General features: G+C 38.4%; 1 protein-coding gene across 1 annotated transcript; it reads right to left on the reverse strand.

Annotated features, from left to right (window-relative positions):
* Nucleotides 1-5,000: 5,000 nt before the first annotated feature.
* GASK1B (golgi associated kinase 1B) lies at nucleotides 5,001-21,051 on the reverse strand. The gene is made up of 5 exons (XM_062611550.1): nucleotides 20,738-21,051; nucleotides 18,863-20,144; nucleotides 13,311-13,525; nucleotides 9,553-9,779; nucleotides 5,001-9,273 (listed from the first exon to the last, which is right to left on the reverse strand). The coding sequence occupies exons 2-5, from the start codon at nucleotides 19,866-19,868 to the stop codon at nucleotides 9,066-9,068; spliced, it is 1,656 nt and encodes a 551-aa protein (XP_062467534.1). The 5' UTR covers nucleotides 19,869-20,144; nucleotides 20,738-21,051; the 3' UTR covers nucleotides 5,001-9,065.
* Nucleotides 21,052-24,538: the final 3,487 nt, after the last annotated feature.

A 24,538-nucleotide genomic window follows, 5' to 3' on the forward strand; every position in this document is an offset into this window, starting at 1 on the left:
GCGTCAGCTCTCCATGCCCATGCAGATTGCCACTCAGATAAGACTGACAGAGGTGAAGAATTCTTTCCCAGTACGCTGTTGACACTGCATAAGCTTTACTCTGTTGTTCTTTGCCTTTTGGATCTCTTGCTTCGGAACACAAACACTAACAAGTTGACAAAAGCTGTATTTGCACATTACAGCTACTTGCAAACTAGCATTTCAAGTTCAAGTTTAGACATGAGCATGTAAAGCAAAATGAAGTGGAAAGTTGTGATTTTAATGGGGATTTAATCTCTTGTATTCTTTGAGCTTTTGTGGCTCTCAGAATACATCGACACTTCTGTCGCATGAGTTGCCTTATTGGCTTAGTTCATGCTGATAACAACCAAGCAAGCATTCAAGTATGACTAGGGCTGGGGCATCTCTCCTAAGAAGACAGGCTGAGAGAGCTGGGCTTGCTCAACCTGGAGAAGAGAAGGTCCAGGGAGTCCAGGGAGCAGCCTTTCAGTACCTAAAGGGGGCCCACAAGAAATCTGGAGAGGGACTTTTACAAGGGATGGAGTAATAGGACAGGGGTGAATGGCTTTAAACTGAAAGAGGGAAGATTCAGACTAGATATAAGGAAGAACTTCTTTACTGTCAGGGTGGTGAGACACTGGAACAAGGTGCCCAGAGAAGCTGTGGATGCCCCATCCCTGGAGGTGTTCAAGGCCAGGCTGGACGGGGCTTTGAGCAAACTGGTCTTATGGAAGGTGTTCCTGCCCATGGCAGAGGATCTTTAATATCCCTTTCAACCTCAACCATTGTATGGTTCTATGATTCTATGAGTAGAAGCATAGGTTTTGATGGTATTTTGCACTCCTTCTAGTAGCAAGTACTGTAAGTGCTATGCAATGGGGTATAAATCCTATGAATCAGCCCAGACCCCAGCTGCCATCCCAGGTGCAGTGACTTCTGCAGCTGGACAGAAAAATCCTCACAACTCACTTAGAAAGCAACTCTAGAAAGAAACTGCTCAGGTAGCTGGCAGTGCACTGAGTATGGAGGAATCACCAAGTCTGCTGAGCATTTCCTCTCAAGAAGGCCAGAAAAAGGCAGAACAGCACTTGAACAGAACTATAACTTCTCATAATGCAACTTTTTCAAATCTGATTATTAACAAAATGACACATTGTATTTTTAGTGTATGTAATAGGAATTTTTAATTTCTCCTTCCCTTTTATGCTACAAAGCCTTCTTCCCCCTGTAATGGAAGTCTTGTAGTTAAAAGTGCAACAGGAACTGAATAACTGCAAAAGAAACCGACAGCAGAAAAGGAACCCACAGCAGGAGGAATGGGCTAGCTGAGGTCCTCTGTAGTAGTGATCAGTCAAGATGGAGCCAGCAGTAATTTGTGGATTACCCATGTGATAACAGGTTTCATATTTTCTCCCACCAGACTCACCACAGTTTATCTCTCACCTGTGCCCCCCTTTCAAAAATTCAGCTAGATACACTCTAATAATGATGCACATGAAATAAATTCTCTGGGCATTTATGTAGCCAAGCTGCAATTGCAGTCCTGGATAGTAGCAGTATCTGCTATAATAGGAATATTATATGGAGGGAAAAGATATGACAAGAAAAAAAGATGTTGCTTTTGTATTTGAAATCTGAGAGATGAGTGGTACTGATGCTTCACATCACTAAAGATCATCAAGAGAAAAAAAAAATAGGTATTGGATGCAAAAGAGGCTTGCATCCTGTAGGGACCAGGTGCAAAATAAAAACTGCAGGTACAGTGTTAGCAGTTTTCATCTAAGTGGTTCAGCCCCAGAAGGAGGAAAGGTTAAGCCTATTACATTAGCAAAATTTGAGTATCCTGGGTATTCAAACTTAGCTGTCTTAAGTTCAGTAACCTTTATATTATAGGCCAGTGACAGCTGTGATTATAGGATTGTCCATGTGATCACAAAAAAAGGTAGCAGAATGAGTGAATGGGAGTTTGGGGAGAGATCTGTTACAGCCGTGTGGGCCTGAGCACCCTGTCAAAGAATCTCAGATGCTTTTCTCACACAGTGAGGGTTTTTTAAAGCTAGGTCTTGTCATATTTAACAAGATGAATCTTTTTGTCTTTTTTTAGCACAATGTTTTCTATAAGGCAGGTCTACCTTCTGTTTGGGTATCACCAGTTTACTGTGACTATGCCACAGTTGCCTACAGGGTATGCTTCAGACAGTTTCATCTTTAACATTTTGACTGCATATTTCTTTCTCAGGAGATCTGAGGTAGGAAAAAGGTTATTTAGGTTACCAGAAAAGACCATGTCTTAGGTATGTGATATATCCATGTATATCTGAAAATTAAGATGTATGACCTGCAGTTATTTCAGAATTCCCAGAGCAGAGCATCTCACTGGACTGCCAGCTTTTACCATCTGTCAGACACAGTTCTCACACTTCATAAGGCTGGGTTTCACACTGGTGCTATTTTCCTTAACAGTTAATAAATTCCATCCAAATCTCAAAGTGTTTCTCATAGCCAGCTGAAGAATACCTCTGATAAGCTGTGCTTGTACAGCTTAACAGACCTCCATGGAATGCCATGCCAGCTTTTCCATGGAAGGAAATACAGATAATGTTCCTGAACAGTGGACACTGAAACCAAATGATTAAATAAGAAGTAAATGTACTGCAGAAGGCTGAAAGGAAAATAACACAGGAAATGGCTACTGGAACTGAACTAATTTTTAGAGAAAGCCACTTATTTCAAGATCTGATTCAGTTAAATAATGGCATTGGTAAACCCAGTGCCAAATACACATACAATAATGAATCGCATTGGAGAAAAAATGTTTATGCATTTTGTCTGCATTTTGTCTTTTCCAAAAGAAAAAAATCCAGTTAACTGCTTTTGGAAAACTGTTCTTAGGCATTAGATTGTTGCCATCTGATTTCTTTCTTTTCTTTCATTGATGACAAAGCAGACTCACCATACCAAGCAACTCTATTCTTACAAGCAATTATATATATTCTCATAACTAGAGAAAAGGTCTAAACAGCTTACAACATTGTACCTGGCTGAATAGCCTTCAGATACAAGAATACATGGAATTCCCCTCTAGGTCCCACCAATGGGCTACTTAGCCCACTAGTAAGTACTGTGGCAACTTGAGGTGAGCACATGAGCTTGGGGCAACATAGGTGGCCCCTTCCCCTTATATTCTCCAGCATCTAGAATTGTTGTATTAAGAATTTTAGAGGATGAAAGCTTACCTAATTCTCACAAAATCCATATGTAAACTTTCTGTCCTTCAATCTGTCTAATTCCCTTTGAACCTCCTGGTACTATCAGTTTCCACAGTCCCTCATGGCAGCAACTTCCAGAAGCTCAATACCTGCTATGCGAAGAACTTTCTTTTATCCGCTTAAAAGTGATACTAGTTTCACTGGGTGTTCCACACCTCTGGTACTGCAGGATTTGCTGAATAACACTTTTTGTATTCACCTCATCCATCATCTTCATGATTTTGCAAACCTAAACTAGAGGCCCCTCCAGCTTTCTCATCTTCAGACTGAAGAAATCTCTTCTCAAAAGACAGCTGTTTCAGAACACTTCAGTTTCTCTTCTCTCTCCTGACTCTAACTTCAGTTCATATGTCTTGAGATGTAGAGACCAGGCTGCACACACAATCCAAGATTTAAAACCTCTCCAAGGTTTTAAACAGCAACAAAGTAAAGCCTTTATATTAATCCATACCGAAGCTCATCTGCTGGGTTGGACCTACTCAGTTTCGTGAGGTTCTTGCATGCCAAGTTCTATACCCATGCTATATCTCAGGCAACTCTCCTTATTTGTCCCCCTCCTAAGATCACATTTTGGTCTTAGAGTTCAGTGCTCTGATCTCTGAGAATATGGATTAACCTAACTGACTTAAACTGTATTATCTGGAAAGGGGATAATTCAGTGGAATTGTAATTAATTTACACAAATATATCTGATAGAATTTAGCCTGAAGTATTCAGTAATGTGCAAAAACAAATAATGTTTTTAAAAAAACAAACCAAATTACTTTGTGTGGGAAAGAGAATGTTTAAAAATGTTTCAACATTTCTGTGTTTCCCATTAGTCTCTCTTGGATCGTGGAAAAAATGTAAATTTAAGAGATCAAAAGTTCTTGGGCTACTTTAACTCTGTGCGAGTTTCTATTTGACATGGAATTCAGTGTCTTTCTCCTATTCCTGTACTTACTCATGGTCTATTAGAACATTTACCAGTCATTGACCAATACTTCTGTTCTGGCATCGTAAATGGCCATGGCCTTTTCTGCTCAGTGTTTGTGTAAGCAGGCATTGTCAGAATGGCTAAAGAAGGCAGTAAATGCTAGTGCTGCCATAACCAGAAGCTCCACGGCTACAGTGAATCATTTTAGTAAGAAAGAATTACAAGTCTTGTGAGTAAACAGCTAGAAAATATTTCCACAGGAAAAGCTTCATAATCTGGTTTGGACTGTGTCTCTGAAGAAGCAGTTTCTAGGCCATAGCTCTTCCTAAAAAGTATCTAATGACCCACATATTACATTAGTATGTATTACAGTTTTATTAAAGCAACTTACAGATCTGAACTGACAATCTGGTGAAGATAACTATTTTATTTTGTATATTCCTGGACATTATATGGCAATAGCAGCAGAGATTCAAACAATTAATTACTTGTGATAATGTCCTTACTGTTACTCATAAAAAGACAAATAAATTGACTTCAAAATTCAAAAAGAAAGTGGAAATTCAGTATCTAATATAAAAATCCATAAAAATATCTGAGTTGGTCCTGGCAGTTTAACTCAGATAAAAACATATTGCTGTTTTTCTCTACAATTGTTAAGTAGAAAACTTTCAAGATTATATAAATATCTTAGCAAGGGAAGAGTTAATTCTTTCAGAACAAAAGCTTCATTCATAATAATGTTGTGTTTAAACTTCAATTTGTATACACCCAAAATTGGACTTACAAATACAATTTTACAAGTAAACAGCAAATTGTATGAACAACTTTTTATTAGGCAAACTGACCATTTTATAGAAACAAGCCAAGGTATATATACACATACATGTATGTTTGTGTTCACACACACGCACTTGCATTAAAGTGTTCCCAGAATTGCTACTGGAATCTTGTCCCTTAATGTACCCTAAATCTGTATTTGCTCATTTGAAACCATGGAATTTATCTTTTCTAACATAGTGCATTATAGAATACACACCAAAAAAGAAGGAAACTGCTCTCACAGTGCTCCACAAAAGTTTTCATGTCCTCACCTTCTGAAACATTTAAGATTATTAAGTTGCTGGCAGGCTCCTGAGGAATTTTAAAGCATCTGTGTCTGGGCTACTTATTTTAAGCTCTGTCTTCCACTGTTATGAAATCAGCAAACTCTCTTGACTTTCTTAGTAATTCCATTTCATGTGGTTCTGGCTTTCAGGCAGACTCAAGAATGACATAACTGTCTTTTCCTACCCACAGGTTTTGGACTGTTGCCGTTGGTTACACCCTTCTGAGTAATGTGCAACATGAATATTTGTCTGATCCCTTATGCCCATAAATGGAAGACAGCCCAGCAAAGATGGCTAAAACACAGTTTCTTGGCTTTCTGTCAGTCACCACTATAGGTAGAGTAAGGCTTCTTTGGTTTTTTTCCTGTTGGTTAATATTAGTTAGGCTACAGTGCAGGAATGTCAGTCCAACGTCACACTGTTTTAAAAGGAAGTGGACTGAATGAACTTTACTCCTGTTACCAAAGGGAGAGCAGATATCTTTAATGTAGTAGCAGCAAATAGACAAGCTCTGCAAAGTGTTTCTGTTGTATTTTTTTCACATTGGCACATTTATACAAATGTTCTAAAAATTTACAAAATTCTTCATTTTTGTAAAAAAACACAGAACTTGGCTAGTATGAACTCATAACCACTATCGCAATCACACTTTGTGTTATTAAGAATACTGGATTCAAGTACCAAGCTCCATGGCAACGGGATAAACACTATGGAGAAAAGGCACTTTGTGGAGTTTGTTATCAATGCTAGAGAATTAGAAGCAATTTACAGTCCAGTTCCACTGCCCAATCTCACAAAGCCTCTCTTGACTTTCCTGAAGACTAAAAGAGTGTTTGTATGCATAAGAAATACCGCACAGAAAGCAGAGCCTCCAGCTGCACACAGGGCAACACTAAGATGCCATTGTAAGGTGAAAGAAGGATACAGAACTCTTTGCCCTAGACCCAAATTCAGACATTCAGGGAAAGTATTCCTTCACCCTTGGAAAGTGTCATGCATGCATCACAGTCTGCCTTGGCCATTCGCTCTGGACTCACTGGTGCCTGCAGCAGCTCTGAGAAGACGGTGCCTTTATGTGCCTTTCTGATCCATATTGGGCAGCAGAGGGAAATTCACCTACCCTTCTCCTTGTACTTTTTATGTGTCTAGATATTGTTTTGCCCTGTAAATTAGCTTTAACGAGAACTTGATCTATATGCCTCTGACACAAAAAAATGTCTAGTAAAAATTACCATTCATTCCCTAAAGACATTCATTTGCAGGATTTGTCTCCAGAATATCTTCTCTTTACAGTTACGCTTTTCATGCTTGGGCAAATTTTCAAGTACTGCACAGCATCATGGCTATTTGAACCTCTTAAACTCAGGACTACCGGGAGACATTGTTCCAGGTCAGCTTCAGGGCAATTACTTACTAGCTGGCAGTTACATTGCTGCTTTAAGAGCTGGCACTGAACTGCCAGGCAAATAAAAAAGGATGTATCATGCTCAAGGAAACAATAGTCCATGTCCAGAAGAAATGGAGAAGAATGCATCAAGTTATCACCATAAAAATAAATTACCTAACCTGAAAAGATAAAAATTCCTGATTTCTTTCTCTTCTTGGGCAATGAGTCAATTTGGGAAAAAAATATAACTGGGCAGTGTGAGGCAATGACTTGGCATCAAGATGTGTAGTCTAAAGATAGAAAGGGAGAATTTAGAAGGCAAAGCTCTCATGGCACTTTTTTCACGATCAGGTGCATTCTTGTATACTCACTTAGCCCTCATCAAAGTTCAAAGCAGCTGAGAGTCATGCCTTTCTTTTACTCCCAGCAGCATATAATAATCCATTTGAACAGGTATCTAGCAGGAAGAAAACTGGTAAGATAAAGAATGAGATAAATTGATCATAATGATCATCAAAAAGTGAAATTTACTGCAAGAGCAATTCCATGTGAAATGGATCCAGCTGATTATTTCTTTCTCTAATCTCTGTTCACAGTGTAAGCTATAGTCACATTCTTTCTGTGATAGAAATTGTGTGGCTAATAAATTACAATATTTTAAGAAAGGGATAACATGAAAATCCTATAAAATTCTACTTGGTGCTAATAAGAAGTCCTAGGCACTCTAAAACATGCCCTCTCAAGGCAATAGTTAAGTTCTAGGAATTTTTTACAAATTTATCTGCCTTTGCTGACAGAATAAAATAAAAGACTATTTAGATGGCCATGCTGTTAAAATTTTACTAAATATTTTAACTCTGCTTATACTGAGATCTATTTCTTCTAGTAATGCAATTATTGTTAATAGCTCTTCTGATGCTAAGAAAGAAAATCTATTTCAGCTGCAGTGGAATTGTAGTTACTTAAAACATTAAACTCACCCATCCACATTAACATTGACACAAAGCATTTTAGTTTCTCATTAATATCATTACACAAGCACCTTAAAAAGTATTTTAAAATCTTACACACCCTATATTTTTTTACTATGTATAAAGAAAAAAGTAGCTATGAAAGTATTCAATTTCTGCCATTATGACAAGAAGATAATAGATATTTCTCTAGAAAGACAGTATGAGTATTTCTAAATAGACAGGTAAAAGGTATATGTCATGATAGACTATATCAGTTTGTATTTTATTTCTGGAGTAGATGAAGGTTAAGAATCCAAAGAGCTTATCCAGCCTTCCCTAACTAGTTTACCTGCAGCAGTACTTGGGGTGAATCATCAGCTAGAATCATCCCCTTGCAGTGGTCAATCTTAATGGAAAAACAGATTCTGAACTTCTAGCTAGAGATGGGCAAGCAGCACAAATGTTTTCTGTGATGAGTTTAACAACACTCACACCCTTAGTAGGTCTGCTTTTTGATAATAGTCTATAAAAAATATTGACAAGAATGTTGTAAAATGTACACTTATTTAGCACCATATTCACACAAGGCTAAAGGTGAATTCCTTTTTTAAAACTAATGGTAATAAAGGACAATTCTGTGAGTTAACCAATAGACAGTTAATCAACAGGCAGAACCTTCACCCGTACATCCAAACAACCTGTACTGGAAATAGTACACTGTAACGAGCAACTCATGACAAATTGTACTCCATACGGAACAGGTAAAAGTTTTCTCAAATTAATTATTGTTGTTAAAGCCATGTTGTTCTCACTGTTTTAAATTTCCCTTATGTCCAGTGCAAACACTCCTACATTTAAAAGAGTCAGATTCAGTCCTCAGATTTCAAAGATCAAAATAAAATAAAATAAAATAAGCCTTTGGAAAAGTTGGCATTTTAATATTTATAATCAAAAAACCCAAAACAAATTTCTGTACTAGATATGTTTCAGCAAGATGAGATGACAGTTTTCATCAATGTATTAAGTGCTTAAAAATATCTGCTCCCATTCAAATTTGCAATTAAACTTTCATTGACATGAATGAGGAAAGTAAGAGTGATCCAGCTTAATGTATTGAAAATCCCTTTGCTAATTTTCAAACAGTTTAACAGAAGAAGTGTTCATGGTGCCTACATATTATTACATTACTTATTGTACCAGTTGGTTATTTTTCATTTCATTTCACTGGTGACATAGAAGAGACTGCACTGAGATGAGCTGTAGCTGACATTTAAATGTTGCTTTTAAACCATGTAAGATTTCTTACTTAAAAATAAACTTGAAAGTTTTGGGGAAGAAAAATTAAATTATCCTACGAATTAAATTAATTTTACTGTCAGGTTTTGGTTCATGCAATTTTTTTAAAGACTCTCCGACAGAAACAATACTGCTTCATTCATTCATCGGCAATACTTTGGCTCCATGTGCATTTATATAAGTAAGAAGAATTTTGGACCTTCTTTCTATTACATCAATAAGCTTTTCAATCCCATTTCTGCCTCCTTGGCTCTCCCAGTATATTTTGTCAAGGAACAAAGACTGTAGCAGCTTCTCACGTAAACGCTGGCTTCTCAGCACTGAAACTGCAGATTCAGGGAATCTGGAAAAACACAAAGAAATTCATCAGCTTTGCCATTACTCTGAATTGTAATATTTATGTTATGGTTTAGCAATCAATTCTATGAATATACACTGCGACTCAGCTAAAAGTCCATATACATGTTAATTGTATCTTTTACAGCAGTGGGATTACTCATACACTTTTAGACACACTCTGTAAATGTCTTAGGCCAATGATATCTATTTCAGTAACTTGGCATGTCTCCTGCTCAAAATGGGAAGAAAATATCAATCTTTTTACAAAATTAATAAAACTTACTCATTGATTCCTTGCAGTATTTTGAAGTCAAGATTGTCCTCGTTTCTGTCAAAGAAACCCTTATTGTCTATAAAGACTAAGTGCCTCTGGTCATGGTGTCTCTGAACTATGTGTGTAAGGTGGACAGCATCTTGATCACTACATTTCAGCTTCAGTCCTTGCTGCATGCAGGAATCCTCCCTGAGAGGTTTGAATCCACAGCAGTTTCTGTCTAGTCGACTATATATCTAAAACAAAGTACAGCAGAGTGCCAAGTGAAAACAATATCAAAGTATTTGGGGCAAAGTGTCACTGTGAGACATTGCTCACTAACATAGCTGACAGGAAAACAAGCTCAGGATAAGTATAATTAAAGTCAGCAGTGAAATGGCATGAAGACCTGGTGCCCATACTTCATGTGTTGTCAGAAGAAATTTCTCAGACTATATTTCCTCCATGCTATAGCCATGATTTCTGTCAGTAGAAAATCTTTGGAAATAGTGGAACAATATCACTGCATAACTGGAATAAAAAGATGATGAATACAATCCCATTTTTTTTCAGAAGGCTGCAGTTTTTTTACATTTTCTCTGCTAGAGAACAACAGAAATAGCACAGCCTGACACACACACAGAGGGTCTCCAATGTGGGACCTAACAGACTAATAGTATGCAAAATAATTGAAATATTAGTAAGGGGCACAGCAAACCACCAGAAGCTACAAAATGCAAGAAGAGTACATTTATAATCACAGAGCAGACTCCCTGAGTTACACTTGGTATATACTTTAATGGCATGACAATCCAGGCTATTTTTTCCTATATGAGCCCTTGCTTATTCATTGCACAGCACTTAATGGGAAGGAATACATCTGGTCTAACTTTAGTGGTGTAAATGTTAAGCATCTCTTCTGACTTAGTTGTTTATGTTCCCTTTCATAAACAATGACAAGAGCAAGGCACCCCCAGAGCAAAGGATGCCATTTTAGGATAACCATCTAATACAGGAAGAATAAATCACTCCTTGAAAGTGCTTCTACCCTTGTTGACAAGATGGGAGTAAATACACAACATTGCCAGGCCCTGAGCACACAGATAGGCCTTAATTGCCCTGAACAGCCTCACTTGGGACCTCCACACACACACCCCCTCTGCCCATGAGTCCCATTTAAGCTCAGGGCTGGAGCTACAGCCTTATTTTGAGCCCTTGAGAGAGGTGGTGTCTGCTGCTTGTTTTGCTACCTGATGCTACTCTATTGCTGCCTGGGATTCGTGTTTCTTTGCATTGGAGTTGTCTGTGCCTTACACTTACTAGGCTATCAACGGACCTGCAACTTTCTTCCCTGTTGGGTTGCCTCTCCTGCTGCTGACCCTGCCTGTCCTGCCTGCAATGGGGTTGTTCCAGGCTCCAGCTCCTGCTGGCAGGTGCTTACAAAGTGGAAGCCTAGCCAGGGCATCTAAGCCTTAATGAGTAGCTTAGCAAAGGTAAATAATTATTTTTGTCCTTATTTGTTGTATGCAAACTCATCAAACTGCTCTAAGCATAAAAGCATTAGTGTTCACATAAGACCTTTAAAATTATACTTTTAAGTTTGTCACCAGCAAAGTGTTAGGACTCTTCTGCTGATGTAGAACTGTACCGTGTGTTGAAAAGGCCTCTTGATTTTGTTCATCAAATGAATGTCTGGGACTTGTTTTGCTTTTTCTTAAATATGTAGTGCTATTGCCACTACTCCTGTTAGTAATGTTGGTTTTCAGAAGTGAAAATCCTGATGAAACAAACAGATTTCTCTTCCTCTTTCTCCTTTCATGAGCAGTATTCAGCATCTGCAGGTACCAGAGCCCTGCTTGCTTGCAGTGTTCTAGCTCACATGACCTCATTCAACTCAAAGGCTTTGCCAAAAGTGACACAGAGTCCCTCTAGATGCTCTTTTGATGTATAGCCCTAATCCAGTTGCACCACACTTTACATGCATTAAATAGATGAGGACACCATATTATTACAGACAGCCACTTTACAGTACCTTGCATCATTCCTGTGTTAAGACAGAATGATGGGAACTCTGGAATCGATGCTGCAACCTTAATATTTTACCATTGTTTTTTGTCCTATACTTACGTACATGAGAGGCTCAAACACCCAAAATCAAAAGAGCCATTTTACTTTTAATGACCTTATTTTACTTGACTTATTGCAGAACGCAAGTAAAAGGCAGCTATAAGCATTTCTTAGCCTGCTCCCATGTTTTATAGTATTTGAAAGAAGAGATTAGGAACACCTATCACAGGTACCAAACTTCTTCTAAGGGGAGTAGATTTAACAGAGAATACTTTTCATCATTCTTATTTCTGAATGGCTCATGAAGCATAGATTTTATTTTTTTCCTCAAACTTAGAACCCCTTCTTGGCATTTTTTGGTTTAGAGTCTCCATGTTCTATTACTGATAAACTTTAAAGTTAAATCTGAAAGAATCCAGGTAAAATTTTAATCTTTAAGAACCGTAACATCCACTTTCACTCACTTTCTGGCATGCATGTTCTTGTCTGGTATGCAGCTGGAGGTATGCATTACTCTGATACCAGCTACCATTGCAAGTGTAATTTTTTTTGTCAGGTAAAGCTCAATCCTGTTTTATATTATTTTACCTGAGTGTTCCTTCTGGATAATAGGAGGTTTATTATGAATAATAAAAACTTGTCTTAGAAGACCTTAAAATTAAAATCAACACAAAAATTGAGAGAATCTTTAAACTGTTCAACAAGAAGACAATGGCATGAAAACATTGACACAATCTGTATTATTCCTATAGGGGCATGACTTTAGTTTAGTATCAGAGTAATCCACCTATGACTTTATACTTGTTTCTACGAATTATTTGCTCATAGTGGGACTAAAGATGGAGTCATTAGATGAGTGATAATCTATTTTTAGAGAAGACTCATATGTTCTGGTTAACATAACCAGTCTGCAGAAATTAAACTAGCGCTAGCTGAAGTTTTAAATAAGCCAGCAAGTGCTGCAGGAGGCTCAGTCACCCGGACCTGTCTTAGCAGGTAAGGACAATTGGAAGTATTGCCGTATCTCAGGAAGCCATAAAATTAGCTTCCAACCAGATGTTCAGTTGGATCCTTATTACAGGGAGTGTATTAATACTCTGCTAATTGCTGTAACTGTAGCCACTCATGATCCTACAGGACAGAGCCCTAGTCAGGTGTTATTTGGAAAGCTAATGATTATGTGCAGTACCTAAGTAAAGAACAGCAGCCATATCATTCATCAGTTGCTGCTCTACTCTTTCCTAAGTCACTGGCTATATTTTTAAAAGGAAGGAAAATTAGCCACTATAGCTGTTATCTTGATCCAGATTTCAGCTGACCAAAAACATTTAAATGACCTCAGGGGACTGGGGAGGGGCAGGAAGCACCACTCGGTTGAAAGAGGCTTACAGTGGTGAACATAGTCACAAACTATATTTGGAGAGACTAAGGAGTCAAGAAGAAACACTATGCCTGCCTCAAGGTGAAGTAAACCAAAGCAAAGTAAAACAAAGCCAAAAGCCTTTGCTTCCTTTTTTTTTCAAGAAAGTGAGTCAGTCAAGCTCCTGATCTCATTCCCTGATTATAAATCTAATTTTGGATATTTTAATCATAAGAAACAAATGGAAAAAAAGTTCAAACTGTACAAATACCTCTCTTCCTCACTGAAAAAAAAAAAATAGTCTCCTATGTATGCTCATATGACTTTTGAGGCCAATAGTTGCATTCAGTAAATGTTTTACCTGCAGAAGGAAATCAAAGAGTGCCATCTTGGACCATTCATGATGATGGATTTCAGTACAGCCCCACTCAGCTTTTGGAACTTTACCATTCTGCCAGCATTTCTGCTTCAATAGCTGCTGATATTGCCCCCAGGTTAATCTCACTGAAGAATGGGTACTGTTATCTGTTGGACTCAATGATGAATCCCAGAGAATAACAGGACAGGCTTGACCATCTGAAAACAGAAAAACAGATCATCAGTATAGTGCAATACTGTCAGTCTTACTCAATCATTCTTTAGATGTTGCTCAAGATCAGCAATTATACTATATTACAGATGTGGAAGGAAAAATAGCCACGGACTAATAACTTGACATCCTTTGGTTAATGTGGTCTTATTCTACATGTAAAAGCAGATACCACAGGAATGGAAGAACCATAGACATTATGAATGCCCTCAGCATTCATATGGGAGGCTTTCTCTGTTTGAAGCAGGAGATGAACGTACAAAGTCATATATTAAACCAGACTCTTAAAAAGCTTATAGATAAAGAGCTCACTGTGAGAAAATGATGTAATTTTTCTCTGTTTCTAGTGAACTGGTGATGATTTTTAAGAGTTGAAAACAAATGTCAAAGTAATTTTAATGCACAGTGCACACAGAAACACTACAGGAACAAACCTCAGCAAGGAATTTAAAATTGAGCTTTCCCAGTGTAAGAACTGATAAATATATTTCATGCAATATTAAAAAGAAACACTGAGCACTCCTGAAAACCAGGCTTCTTCCACTGAGGTGCCTTAATAAATATTTAGGAAATTAATTTGTGAAATCTTACCTATTTCCTGACTCTGACTCCATCACTTACAATAAGGATTACTTTAGCCAAGTCAGGCGAACTATCAGCTAAGCTACTTTTCCAAGCCAGTTGGAGAAATTCTACATAAACACTGGTAATTGCCACAAAAAAAAAGGGACAGCTTTCTACAGGGTCAAGTCTGATCTATTCTATCTCAAATAACAGCTTATGTAGCTATTCATGAATTCTTCCACAAACCAAATACAAAAATGGTCTCCTAACAAAATAAACATCTCCTGTCTACGCAAAAGGGACATGATAAACAATAGTAATATAAATACTTGAAAAATATGAATAATATCTTGCCAGTTTCCATTAAGATACAAAAACATTTTTAAAAGACTGAGGTTAAATACAGGAAATGTTTGCATTTCAGAGGAAATGGGAGCAGAAAAGATGAGCCAAAATAAAATCTTTCAACTCTGTAACATAAGCTGAATTACAGGAATATGAAACAGCAGCTTCAGTAAAGAGCAGTGACTCAAATTTTTGACACTTGCAGGAAAAACATAAAGGTGCTGAACTAAAGCAGAATAAGAGGTCTGATTTGTAGCTGCATGAATTGGCACGACACCACTGAAATCAGTGGAGCTTTTCTGATTGAAACCTCATGAAGTCAACTGAATGGTGAAAAGTAAGGGCTGGCTAAGAATTAGAGCTTCCAGACTGATACAGCCAAAACTGAGGAGGCTGAGTACACTTCAGGTTAAGTTCATAATAAATGTCCATAATAAATGTGTTCTGCATGTGCTTCTTTCCTAATCAGCTTTATATATAAACTCAAGGGGCTACTGCCTTTCTGTTGCTGCAGCTGCATTTCACTGAATCTTGCCCTAAGATGACTTACTTCATTTTATTTTCATCTGCCATTTTATATCTATATATCTACTTCATTGTCTAAAGATGATCTGCAAAATTGTACAGGAAAGATTCTTCAAAACTTGTGTTGGAACCAGCCTCCCAGTAATTCATATACATTTTTAAACATCAAAACATTTCTAAAAACGTCTTAGGCCCTTAGGAGCTACTTGCTCAGGATGTTCTAAGTTGACTAAGGTAACACAGATGAAGCCTCAGACTGCTGAGACTAGACTGCCTCAAGGTACTCAAACTGCTTCATGTGCAGTTAAGTAATGTATCGCTGCATGGCGGCTTCAACATAAGCATCACAGTAGATATCCACACCCCACATCAGTTTCAAAATAGTCAAAATAATTTCAAACATGCCCATGAGAACATTGCTAAAAAGAGCAAATCTTTCATGAGGTACTTTAAACCCTTTATCAAACTTCTCACTGTTCACATGAAAGCAGTACAGCTTACCACTGCCACATTTGAAAGTAGCAGTTTAGTTGCCCATGTGTTAGCAGGAGAGGAAAGCTTAGTGTGGAAAGATGAGAGGGACTGACATACAGAGGGGGAAGGAGGGTGGTTGTCAGCTTGCAGTAATTGAGGCCCTCAGTAAGCGGCACAACAAAACTGCACAGCAATAGCTGTGTATTTTGTACCAAAAGCTGAATAAAAAGCTCAGCCTTGTTGCTATGATGCAAGCAGCCAGAGTCCTATCCCTACAGCTGCCTGGTGCAAAACAGACATAAACCAGCTCCAGCCTGTGTTACTGCAGTTGTAGCTCAAGCCCTTACACTGGCATCATCCTACCCTGCAAACGCTGTTGCTGAGCCAGGGGCAATACATGCAAACTAATTCTGTTGAGGCTGTGGCACCAAGCAAGGTCACATATGTCTCTTCTGTTCCTCAGGTTAGGGTGATAAAATAATGAAGATTCTAGGTCCCCCGGTATTAACATGACTATCCTAAAACTCAAACACACAAGGGTCAGCCTCAATTTTCTCCACATTAGACACGGTTTTAGAGAAGCATGGAATAGTTAGGGTTGGAAAGGACCTTAAGCTCACCCAGTTCCAACCTCCCTGCAATGGACAGGGACACCTCACCCTAGACCACGCTGTCCAAGGCCCTATCCAACCTGGCCTTGAACACTACCAGAGATGGAGCATTCACCATGTCTTTGGACAACCCATTCCAGTGCCTCACCACCCTCACAGTAAAGAACTTCTTCCTTAGATCTAACCTGAACTTCTCCTGTTTAAGTTTGAATCCATTACCCCTTGTCCTATATGCTTATTTCTTGTTGGTTTACAGGCTTATCTTTCTTTATAGGTGTTTTGGAGCTCTTGACATTTTTCACACCTTGTAGGTAGCAACTGCAATAATGACTGCTTGGATATGCCCAGAATAGTACTCTCCTAGTCTGTAATACTCCCCAGAGATTTTATGTTTGGCCAATTCGTTTACATGAGGGAAAAATTCTTTACAAGGACGGTGGTAAAACACATGCACAGGTTGCCCAAAGAGGTGATTGATGCATCGTCTCTGGAGATATTCAAGGCCAGGCTGGATGTTGTTCTGGGCAGCCTGATCTAGATGAAGATTTCCCTGCTCATTGCAGGGGGGCTGGCCTAGATGGCCTTTGAAGGTCCCTTCCAACCCAAACTATCCTATGATTGCCAAAATATGAGAAAATTATACCTGATGGAAAAAAAAAGATAATATACAAAAATTTGGTTAGCATTTAAGAGGGTTTACAGCCAGGGAATGGAAGGACAGCAGACAGAGGACTTGCACACAGTATTTTGCTAGACTTCAAAAAAAGAAAAAATCAGTGGGGGATTTATGAGAATAGGGGAAACAGAACCTGCGTAGGGATTTGCTAAGCAGTTCTTTCAAACTGCTTTTGACAAAATGAATGACAGTTTTGAAAAGCCCATTTTTTTAAGATTTTAATGCTACATCAAACATGTCCTGTTAGATCACATCACAACTGAGGCAAGCTAAAGGGATGTGTAGTGAAGAGAGATATCAGCCCAGAAACTGTGTACGTTCATACACACATGCACAGTCTCTTAATCCTGCATTGCTCTGAATTCCACGTGAATAACCATGATTCACAAAACTTTACAGTGCCCACCTAATCTTAACTTAAATGCCTGTGGGTTACAAAAGTGAGCTAATTGTTCATACTATTTTAAAGAATATATTTTTGCTCATTTGCTCAACACAGATGTTTTCCAGATTATGCCAAACATAAGCATGTAAATAGAAATGAGTGCAAGTAGGCATTAGGCATCTGAGCTCCAGGATATTTCCAGGCCAAAGGAATGGTGAGAGGCAAGGTACAGTAACTGTTCTGAATGCTCTGCTCACCCTTTAGCTGGAAAAAATGAAGTGAGACCAAAATAACATTACTTCTCATCACCTAGCAACACTCTTCTTGCTATAGGAACATAGCCAGTTATGAGAAAAAAACAAATTAAAGAGGGCAGAATGACACTCTGTCCCAGACAGTCCAAAGCATATTGTAAGGTGACAGATACTGAGCAACATAATGCACAATTAGCCTAATAGCAGTTTTCAGAGGCTTGCAGTCTGTCATCTCTGCAGCCATACTCTGCAGAGTTCCTCCAACCGAGCTATCTTAATGCCTTATGACAGCCCTGTAGCAATAAATCTTGTTCCTAAAAATAAACTACACATAATGTATCTTCCATTCTCTGGAAGTATGAATAATATTCAGAAGCCTCCAAACTGTTTTCCTAGAGATTCATTCACATTATTGTACAGGCTGCCAAAGGGAAGATCTACAAAGCAGGAAGAAATTGGAGATCACTGGGTCGTCTTCCTGCTGTCAGACTTCAGAAAGGCATTATTACTTTTTTTTTTTTTTTAAGTAGACTGATACAAAACTATTTGGTATAAGCTAGATTCAGCAGTAAGACATGAACAGCAAAAACATAACCAGCCACTTTAGCAATGATTCATTAAAATGCAACGTACTCCTTTTGGATCGTGATCTGTGACTGTGCAAAAATAGCAGTTAGGCTATCTTGTTTAACAAGATAACAATTTTAGAAGTTACATTACATGTCTGAAATCTACCTTTAATTTCACTAAAGGTTAAAAATCAAATTTCCAATTGAAAACTTTATGTCAATCATGTAACAGGCATATTGAGAGTATTACTGTGTATATTTATTTGCACAACATATAGATGTGTATAGTGAACCTCAAAACGTAACAGCAGAATTTACTGAAATGTAAGTTTGGTTTAGGGAGAGGAAAGAACTTTTTAAAACATTTTAAGCTCCCAGAGGCATTAGTATCAAGTCTCTGCAGGAAGGCTCTCTACCTCTTTGAGTAGGTTATCTCATTAAACAAACCCCCTTTCCTACTACCTGTTTGAGATGAATTCTTGTGCTCACCTTCAACAATATTTCATTAAAGCCAATTCTAAACAATGAGAAAACTTAAAACCAGAAATACCCACCGAATCACAGGTTTTTCTGGATTTTTTTCACCAGTTTCTCTCCAGGCAGCCTGTACAACATCATGCAGTCTGCAGATGACTCCCTCTCTTTTTTCTCCCATTCCAGACTCTTGTGGAAGAGAAACTGCTACTGCCCTCAGCAGCTAATGGTATTTGATCTAAACACTGAGGTTCTGCATCCTTTGGACAGAATAATTGCACTGCAGAAATTGCACACAGACACCAGCTTTATTTCCCTGTAATGATGGGGTTAGTTCTCAGGCTCGCAGGAGTTAAAGGTCACAGCTGTGGCCCCATGGTTAATGCAAGAGGAGGAAGGAAACCTCAGCATCCCACCTGCAAGCTGAAAACCACAGGAATGTGTTACCTTGGAAGAACTCTGATCTCCTGCTTACAGAAGGTAAGCTCCTGTTTAGCCCCAAGATCCTATCCAAATGAAAGGCAAACACCTCGCTGATGTCGAGGGGTCTTTTGACGATGCCACAGTGTCCCTGATTACAAGCAGCTCCTGTCGTGCTGGTACCTCCTGCAAATACTACCCGGACTGCTTTGTGAGAAGATACTCCTTGAATGCTTCCTATCCGAGAATCTGCTAGCCTGCGCATGTTTAGGATATCATCTTTGCTCAGCCAAGGGGGAGAGCTCTCACTGTAAATCCTGATATTGCTTTCCTCAGGCTGGGGTTGTGCCTTTATAGCTTCAGAATTCCCTCCAGGTCTCCGGTGACCCCTCTCCCTGATTGCCATTCCTTTATGCCTGTGTTCATCCTTGTGCTTTCCTGCTTCCAGGGCTATTGGTGCTCCCATTGTGCCAGCAGCATGCGTGGCCTTCCCTGGCTGTTGGGCAAAGGCCTCTTCCCGGCCAGTAAAAGTGGCTTTTGGAAAGTGCTGCCCATAGGACAAAGGAGTTGCATGTTTCTTCCTGCGTTTTGGCTTCACTGTGCCTCTGATGTTGGCAGGCTTGCTGCGCTTGGACCGCAAGGTGATATAAACTACATTGGGTGGCAGCAAGGTCCCATTGCCACCAAGCTGGGGTTCCTGGAAATTGGGCGGTGACAGGGTGCCATCCAGTGGGATGCCCAGAAAAGGAGTTTGGGCTGCATCTTGGAGACTTCTGGAACTGATCTTTTGGTGTCTTCCTTTGTGCTGGGGTAAAATGTGACCCACTTGACTGACAAGGAATCCCAAGTAGATCACACATGCAGTGCCCACTAGCAGGTTCCTCCTTGTCCTTGGGCGCCTGCAAGTCCAGAGTCTCAGCAACCGTGCAGGGCACGAGCAGCAAATAAACAAGTTTTTGATTTTACTTGGCTGATCGAAGGTGGTCATTTCTCTAGTGAATCCACATGGTGAAAACAGCATAAAGTCTTCCATACATTCCAGTCAGAATGATGATGCATGATTTCCCTTCCCCAATTTCTATTTCTCCTTTTCAAAATAGCTTCCAGCATGGATGATGGACAGAAGCTACTGATATGCCTGGGAAAGAGTTTAGCACTAAGGATGCTGACACTCCACCTTCTCAAGCCACTGAATTCTTATCAGCCACCACAGGGGAAGTGACTGGCTTCAGAGAATGAATGGAGCTGGCTGCGTAAGCAAAGTTTACTGACTTGTAGCATAAAAGATCTGAACTACCTCCTTTGCAAACTGCAAAAAGAAAACAGCAGTATTTCATTACCCACACATGGCATCTGTGGTTCTGTATTTTTAAGAGACAGAAGTTTTAAATGAGACAGCATGCATCTAGAAATATGTCAGGATACATCTTTCACTTTCTCATTACAGTATAATTAAACACCAAAATCATTAAATAGAGGCTCAATTTGTAGTCTCAGCTAGCTGTTTTCAAGCATTAGAAGAAAAGCTTGTCAAACCCAGATTATCATCTTTTTCTTATAAGACAAAGCCTTCACTAAACCTCATGTTATGGAAATGCTGTAAATTATACAGTATTAACCACCAATAACTGTAATAGTTAAATATGTACATAGTAATTTAAAAACTCATTAGTAGTGCCAAATTTCCCTAGCTGAATATGAATATAGTTCACAAAATTCATAAACAATTCAAAATTCATTAAAGGTGAAAGATGCTTAATTCTCTTCGCTCTTGTGAAGCATAAACAGGATCTAGCTATAGTTTTTTCAAATAAAATTACAGGAACATATGTCCTTTCAAAGAAACAAAGGTAGAATAACTGCATGTTGTATATATAGGTATAAAAATATAAAATCTCTTACCTATTCAGCTTGACACATCCTTTGTTCTGGAAAACTCCTTAAGTTAATAGAAGTAACTTAGTAAAAGCCGGCGTTCTCAAAGTATTCTAGCACATATTTCAGTTTTAAGTATAGTTCTTATCTAGGTCTTTCATTGCTGCAAGCTACATACCTTTTGGAAGCTAACTGTACTGAGAGGTGGTTTGCATATGAACTGCTATAAACATACATGAACCCCGTGTTATTAAAAAAAAAAAAAAAAAGCAACAAACAAAACCAAACTCCAGCAACTTCTATTTTCAATTCTGTAATGAAAAGTCCTGTGAAGTATGTGCCTTCCAGAAGTGCATTCCATCCATTTCTAACTCCTGAGGGCCCTCTAGTGCACTACACGCAAATGTACTGCAGAAATTCCCACTTCCCATGCTTGGTTGTTTTGGGTTTTTTTTTTCATTTAAAATAAATCCCCTGCCCCCTGAATTTTAGAACTGTTGGTAATCATATCTTCTTGTGACGAGAAATGAAAAATCGATAGTGGCTTTTAAAATGGTATTAAACATGCTATTAAGCGGCTCAGGAGTGCTTCCTATTTGTGCTTTCCAAAATGAGGCATAGCATACTCATTACACAGCTGGAAAAGTTGAGGCAGAGAGAAGAGCTTGTATAGAGTTAAGCAGCGAGACACTGGCAAAGCTCAGACTTCTGCCTCCTTGCCTAGTCTTAGTGCAAAATAATATAATGTATATGTTCTCTGAAATTCAAGCTGAAAGAAAATATTCTCAGTTAATACTAAAAGGAATAGACAGTTAAAGAGTCGGTTCATGTTTTAGATGGGTCCAATCTGAATTTATAAAACTTTGTGATTGGAATTTTTCACTGGATATCATTTTCCTTTTAGTCTAAATATGTACTACAGAGTTCAGACTCCAGCAACTGAGCCTGTTACCAGGAAAAGAGCCTTCATATCTTTATGCTTTTTTCAAATCTGAGGAATAGAGATTGTAAGAAATCCCTCTGGACACTTAAGTGGTTTGTTTGTTTTTTTCTTAGTTCAAATTTGAATGGACATATCCCAAACAAAGATTAACTGAAAATGCTCCAGGCAGGTGTTATCAATAAAGTCAGTAAAGAAAGATGTGGCTATTGCTGCTTAACGTCTTTTATACTTTAAAGAACTTGCCAAAGATGGACATTATTAGATCAGCCTTGGATGCTTGAGGGTCCCTTTGAAAGATGAAGGGTCATATTGAGAGACACCAAGTTTGCAGCCCAAACAACAGACACTGTACATGGCTCTCAGAGAGAACAGCCTTCTGCACCCTTTTTAATATCAGTGCAAAGTGAGTGCAAAATACCAGCAAAATCATATGGCTAAACCCAAGGTAAAAACAGGTAACTGGGTATTGCAGCGTGAGAGCAGAATTTCATTCATTGCAAATGTTTACACATACTCATGAAGAAATTGTTTTTAAATGCTCAAGATAGGCTCCCCTCCTTTAAGGATCAATAAGGATTTTGACAGTAAATAATTCAGCATGGAGTTTTTACTCCACTATATTTCTTCTAAGTGTCTTTGAATTGGCTATTTTTTTTATTTTACTTTGTATTGCTAATGGCACAGAGTTGCTCGAGTTGGAAATGTATCACGCTGCAATAGCTGCTCTCAAACATCGTCCTTGCATGTAGACTGCATCACGACCTGTCCATTAAAATCAAGCAGTTCCAAAACAGAGTCCATTCCTGTCACTAACAGCTTTCCTTTGCTATGACATTTTTCTTAAAATAAATTTTGGAACCTATATAATCTTTCTACTTCAACTCTTTAAGGATTACCTTTAAATTAGAGGAAATCACAATAGGATATGAAGAGATCTTATTCACTTCTCATTTGGTTTGTAGCCCTGAAATCAAAATGTGGTGTACCCACTGATGTACAGTGTTGAATGCCCAGCGGGGTTTTAGGCTTTCTAAGTGTGATAATGGCAATATTTCCTTTATTTTTTCATGTTCAGAAGGGAGAATGCATTCCTTAAATGCTGCACCACTATATTGTCTGGAATGGATGGTGGTAGGAATTCAAAAAATAGAACTCAGTATCTTCTAATGTAGCAGATACTTGCCTCTAATTTGGGTTCTTTAAAAGATAACATATGAAGAGATGTTCCTTATTTCAGCTCTTGTGATGAACAGCTCCAGTGGTGTACAGCTCCAGTGTCCTACTAGTTTTTACAAAATAATTAAGGCTGGAATGGTTATAGAATTATTTGGAAACCAAACATTTCTTTGTTTTTCAGGAAAGACAATGTTTGTTGTTCAGGCGGGTAGTATTCTTTTTTTTGGAAACATTACTAACCCAATGCTGCAGGTGGGCACTAACAGGCATTACTGAGCTGAAAGGGTTTTTCCTCTGTGGTCAGAAATATTTAGGACCCTTTTTTTAAAGAACAGACTGAAGAACACTAGTTTTCTGACCAAATTCTGGCCTAGGTTATGGCACTTTCCCTATCTATATTTAAGCCTGTAATGTCAGTCAGATTCTATATTTATTCCTTGCTCTAAACTCTGTGTTATTGCCATCTGCATACATTAAACACAACCCATGTTATTTCTTTCTATACACATATTCTGTGCCCAGTGTTATCCTTTCCTTAGGTTAGGAACATGGGAATATCAAGTCCTGTGTTCCTAAACATAAATCATCCTCCCCTGTGCAATCTTCCTATAGCCTTTCACCTTTGCATCCTTCTTAATCCTACCAAGTACAGCTTCTTACTTCTCGTTCTACTCCTTTTCTACAACTTTTTTCATTGGTGACCTTCCTTTAATCCAGACTAAGTACAGCCTTTAGGGACAGTGAATACTACACCTGGAGAACTAAAGAAAAACAAAGAGAAATCAATTTATAACAACACAGTGATGCATTATTATCAATACAAAAAGCTACATAGTAGTATGTTGCTCTCCAAAATGCCAGAATGGTGTCAGTTTTTACAAGTATCAGGTTTGTATTTTAAATACATCTCCTATTTCTTCATCTAACCCTTCCCTCTTGCTCCACTCAGTCATTTCAGTTTTAAAAGATACAGGATTTAAAGATGCTTATTGTTTTCTTTTAGTTTTCCAAGATGTCTCTGTTTGGTTATTCCCACTGCAGTTATGTCTGCAGAAGTTGCTGGAATTCAGCAAAGAACAAAATATTGCTTGTGCTGGTTTGTAGAGCATTTTGCAATAAAAGACCCTCTTTAAGTGGACACTTGTTATATTCATAGAAGGCTCTGAAATATGAATGTGGCCATTTTTCATTTTAGCAAATACTGTGAATTCATGGTCCTCCTTTCCCACATAGTTTTCAACTCCAGTAACCTATGATTTCAATAAAACCAAACAGCACGAATGAGTCAGAATCTGCCCATATTTGAGGTGCTTCATTTGAAGTGTCATGTTAACTGTTGCGTTAATGACAAAAACAATGCTTCAAAACCAGCATGGTTTGAAGAAATTGCAAGGAATAGATGAACAGTGAGGAATAGATGAGCCTTAGTTCGAGTGGAGCAGAGTCAGTAACTAGAAGTCATTGCCAATGACTCCTCTGAGATTCATTCTTCCAAATGATACCAGGGCAGGATTTTTGAAAAACGTTTTATTCAATATCAGGATTCTTCAGAAGCCAAAGCTCATCACCCCTCTTTGTCCCTGGACACCTGGAAGGATGTAGTTTCGGGTTAGGCTCCTTATTATGCATACTCTTGTTTTCTATGTGAAGCTAGTTCAATGTAAATAATTAATGTTTTTCCTAACATTTTCCTTTTTTTTTTTCTGAAT

Source organism: Pezoporus occidentalis, unplaced genomic scaffold, assembly GCF_034315485.1.
Source record: "Pezoporus occidentalis ecotype Australia unplaced genomic scaffold, CSIRO_AGI_Poc_V1 ctg1, whole genome shotgun sequence".
Classification (NCBI taxonomy): Eukaryota; Metazoa; Chordata; class Aves; order Psittaciformes; family Psittacidae; genus Pezoporus; species Pezoporus occidentalis.

What these genes read in the sequence shown, in the direction of transcription:
- GASK1B (XM_062611550.1), bottom strand. Translation starts at nt 19,868, where the DNA reads ATGGAAGACTTTATGCTGTTTTCACCATGTGGATTCACTAGAGAAATG. An exon ending in GAGATCAGAGTTCTTCCAAG is followed by an intron (nt 13,526 to 18,862) that starts GTAACACATTCC and finishes TTCTGTTTTCAG; the next exon opens with ATGGTCAAGCCTGTCCTGTT. An exon ending in TCTTTGATTTCCTTCTGCAG is followed by an intron (nt 9,780 to 13,310) that starts GTAAAACATTTA and finishes ACTTTGTTTTAG; the next exon opens with ATATATAGTCGACTAGACAG.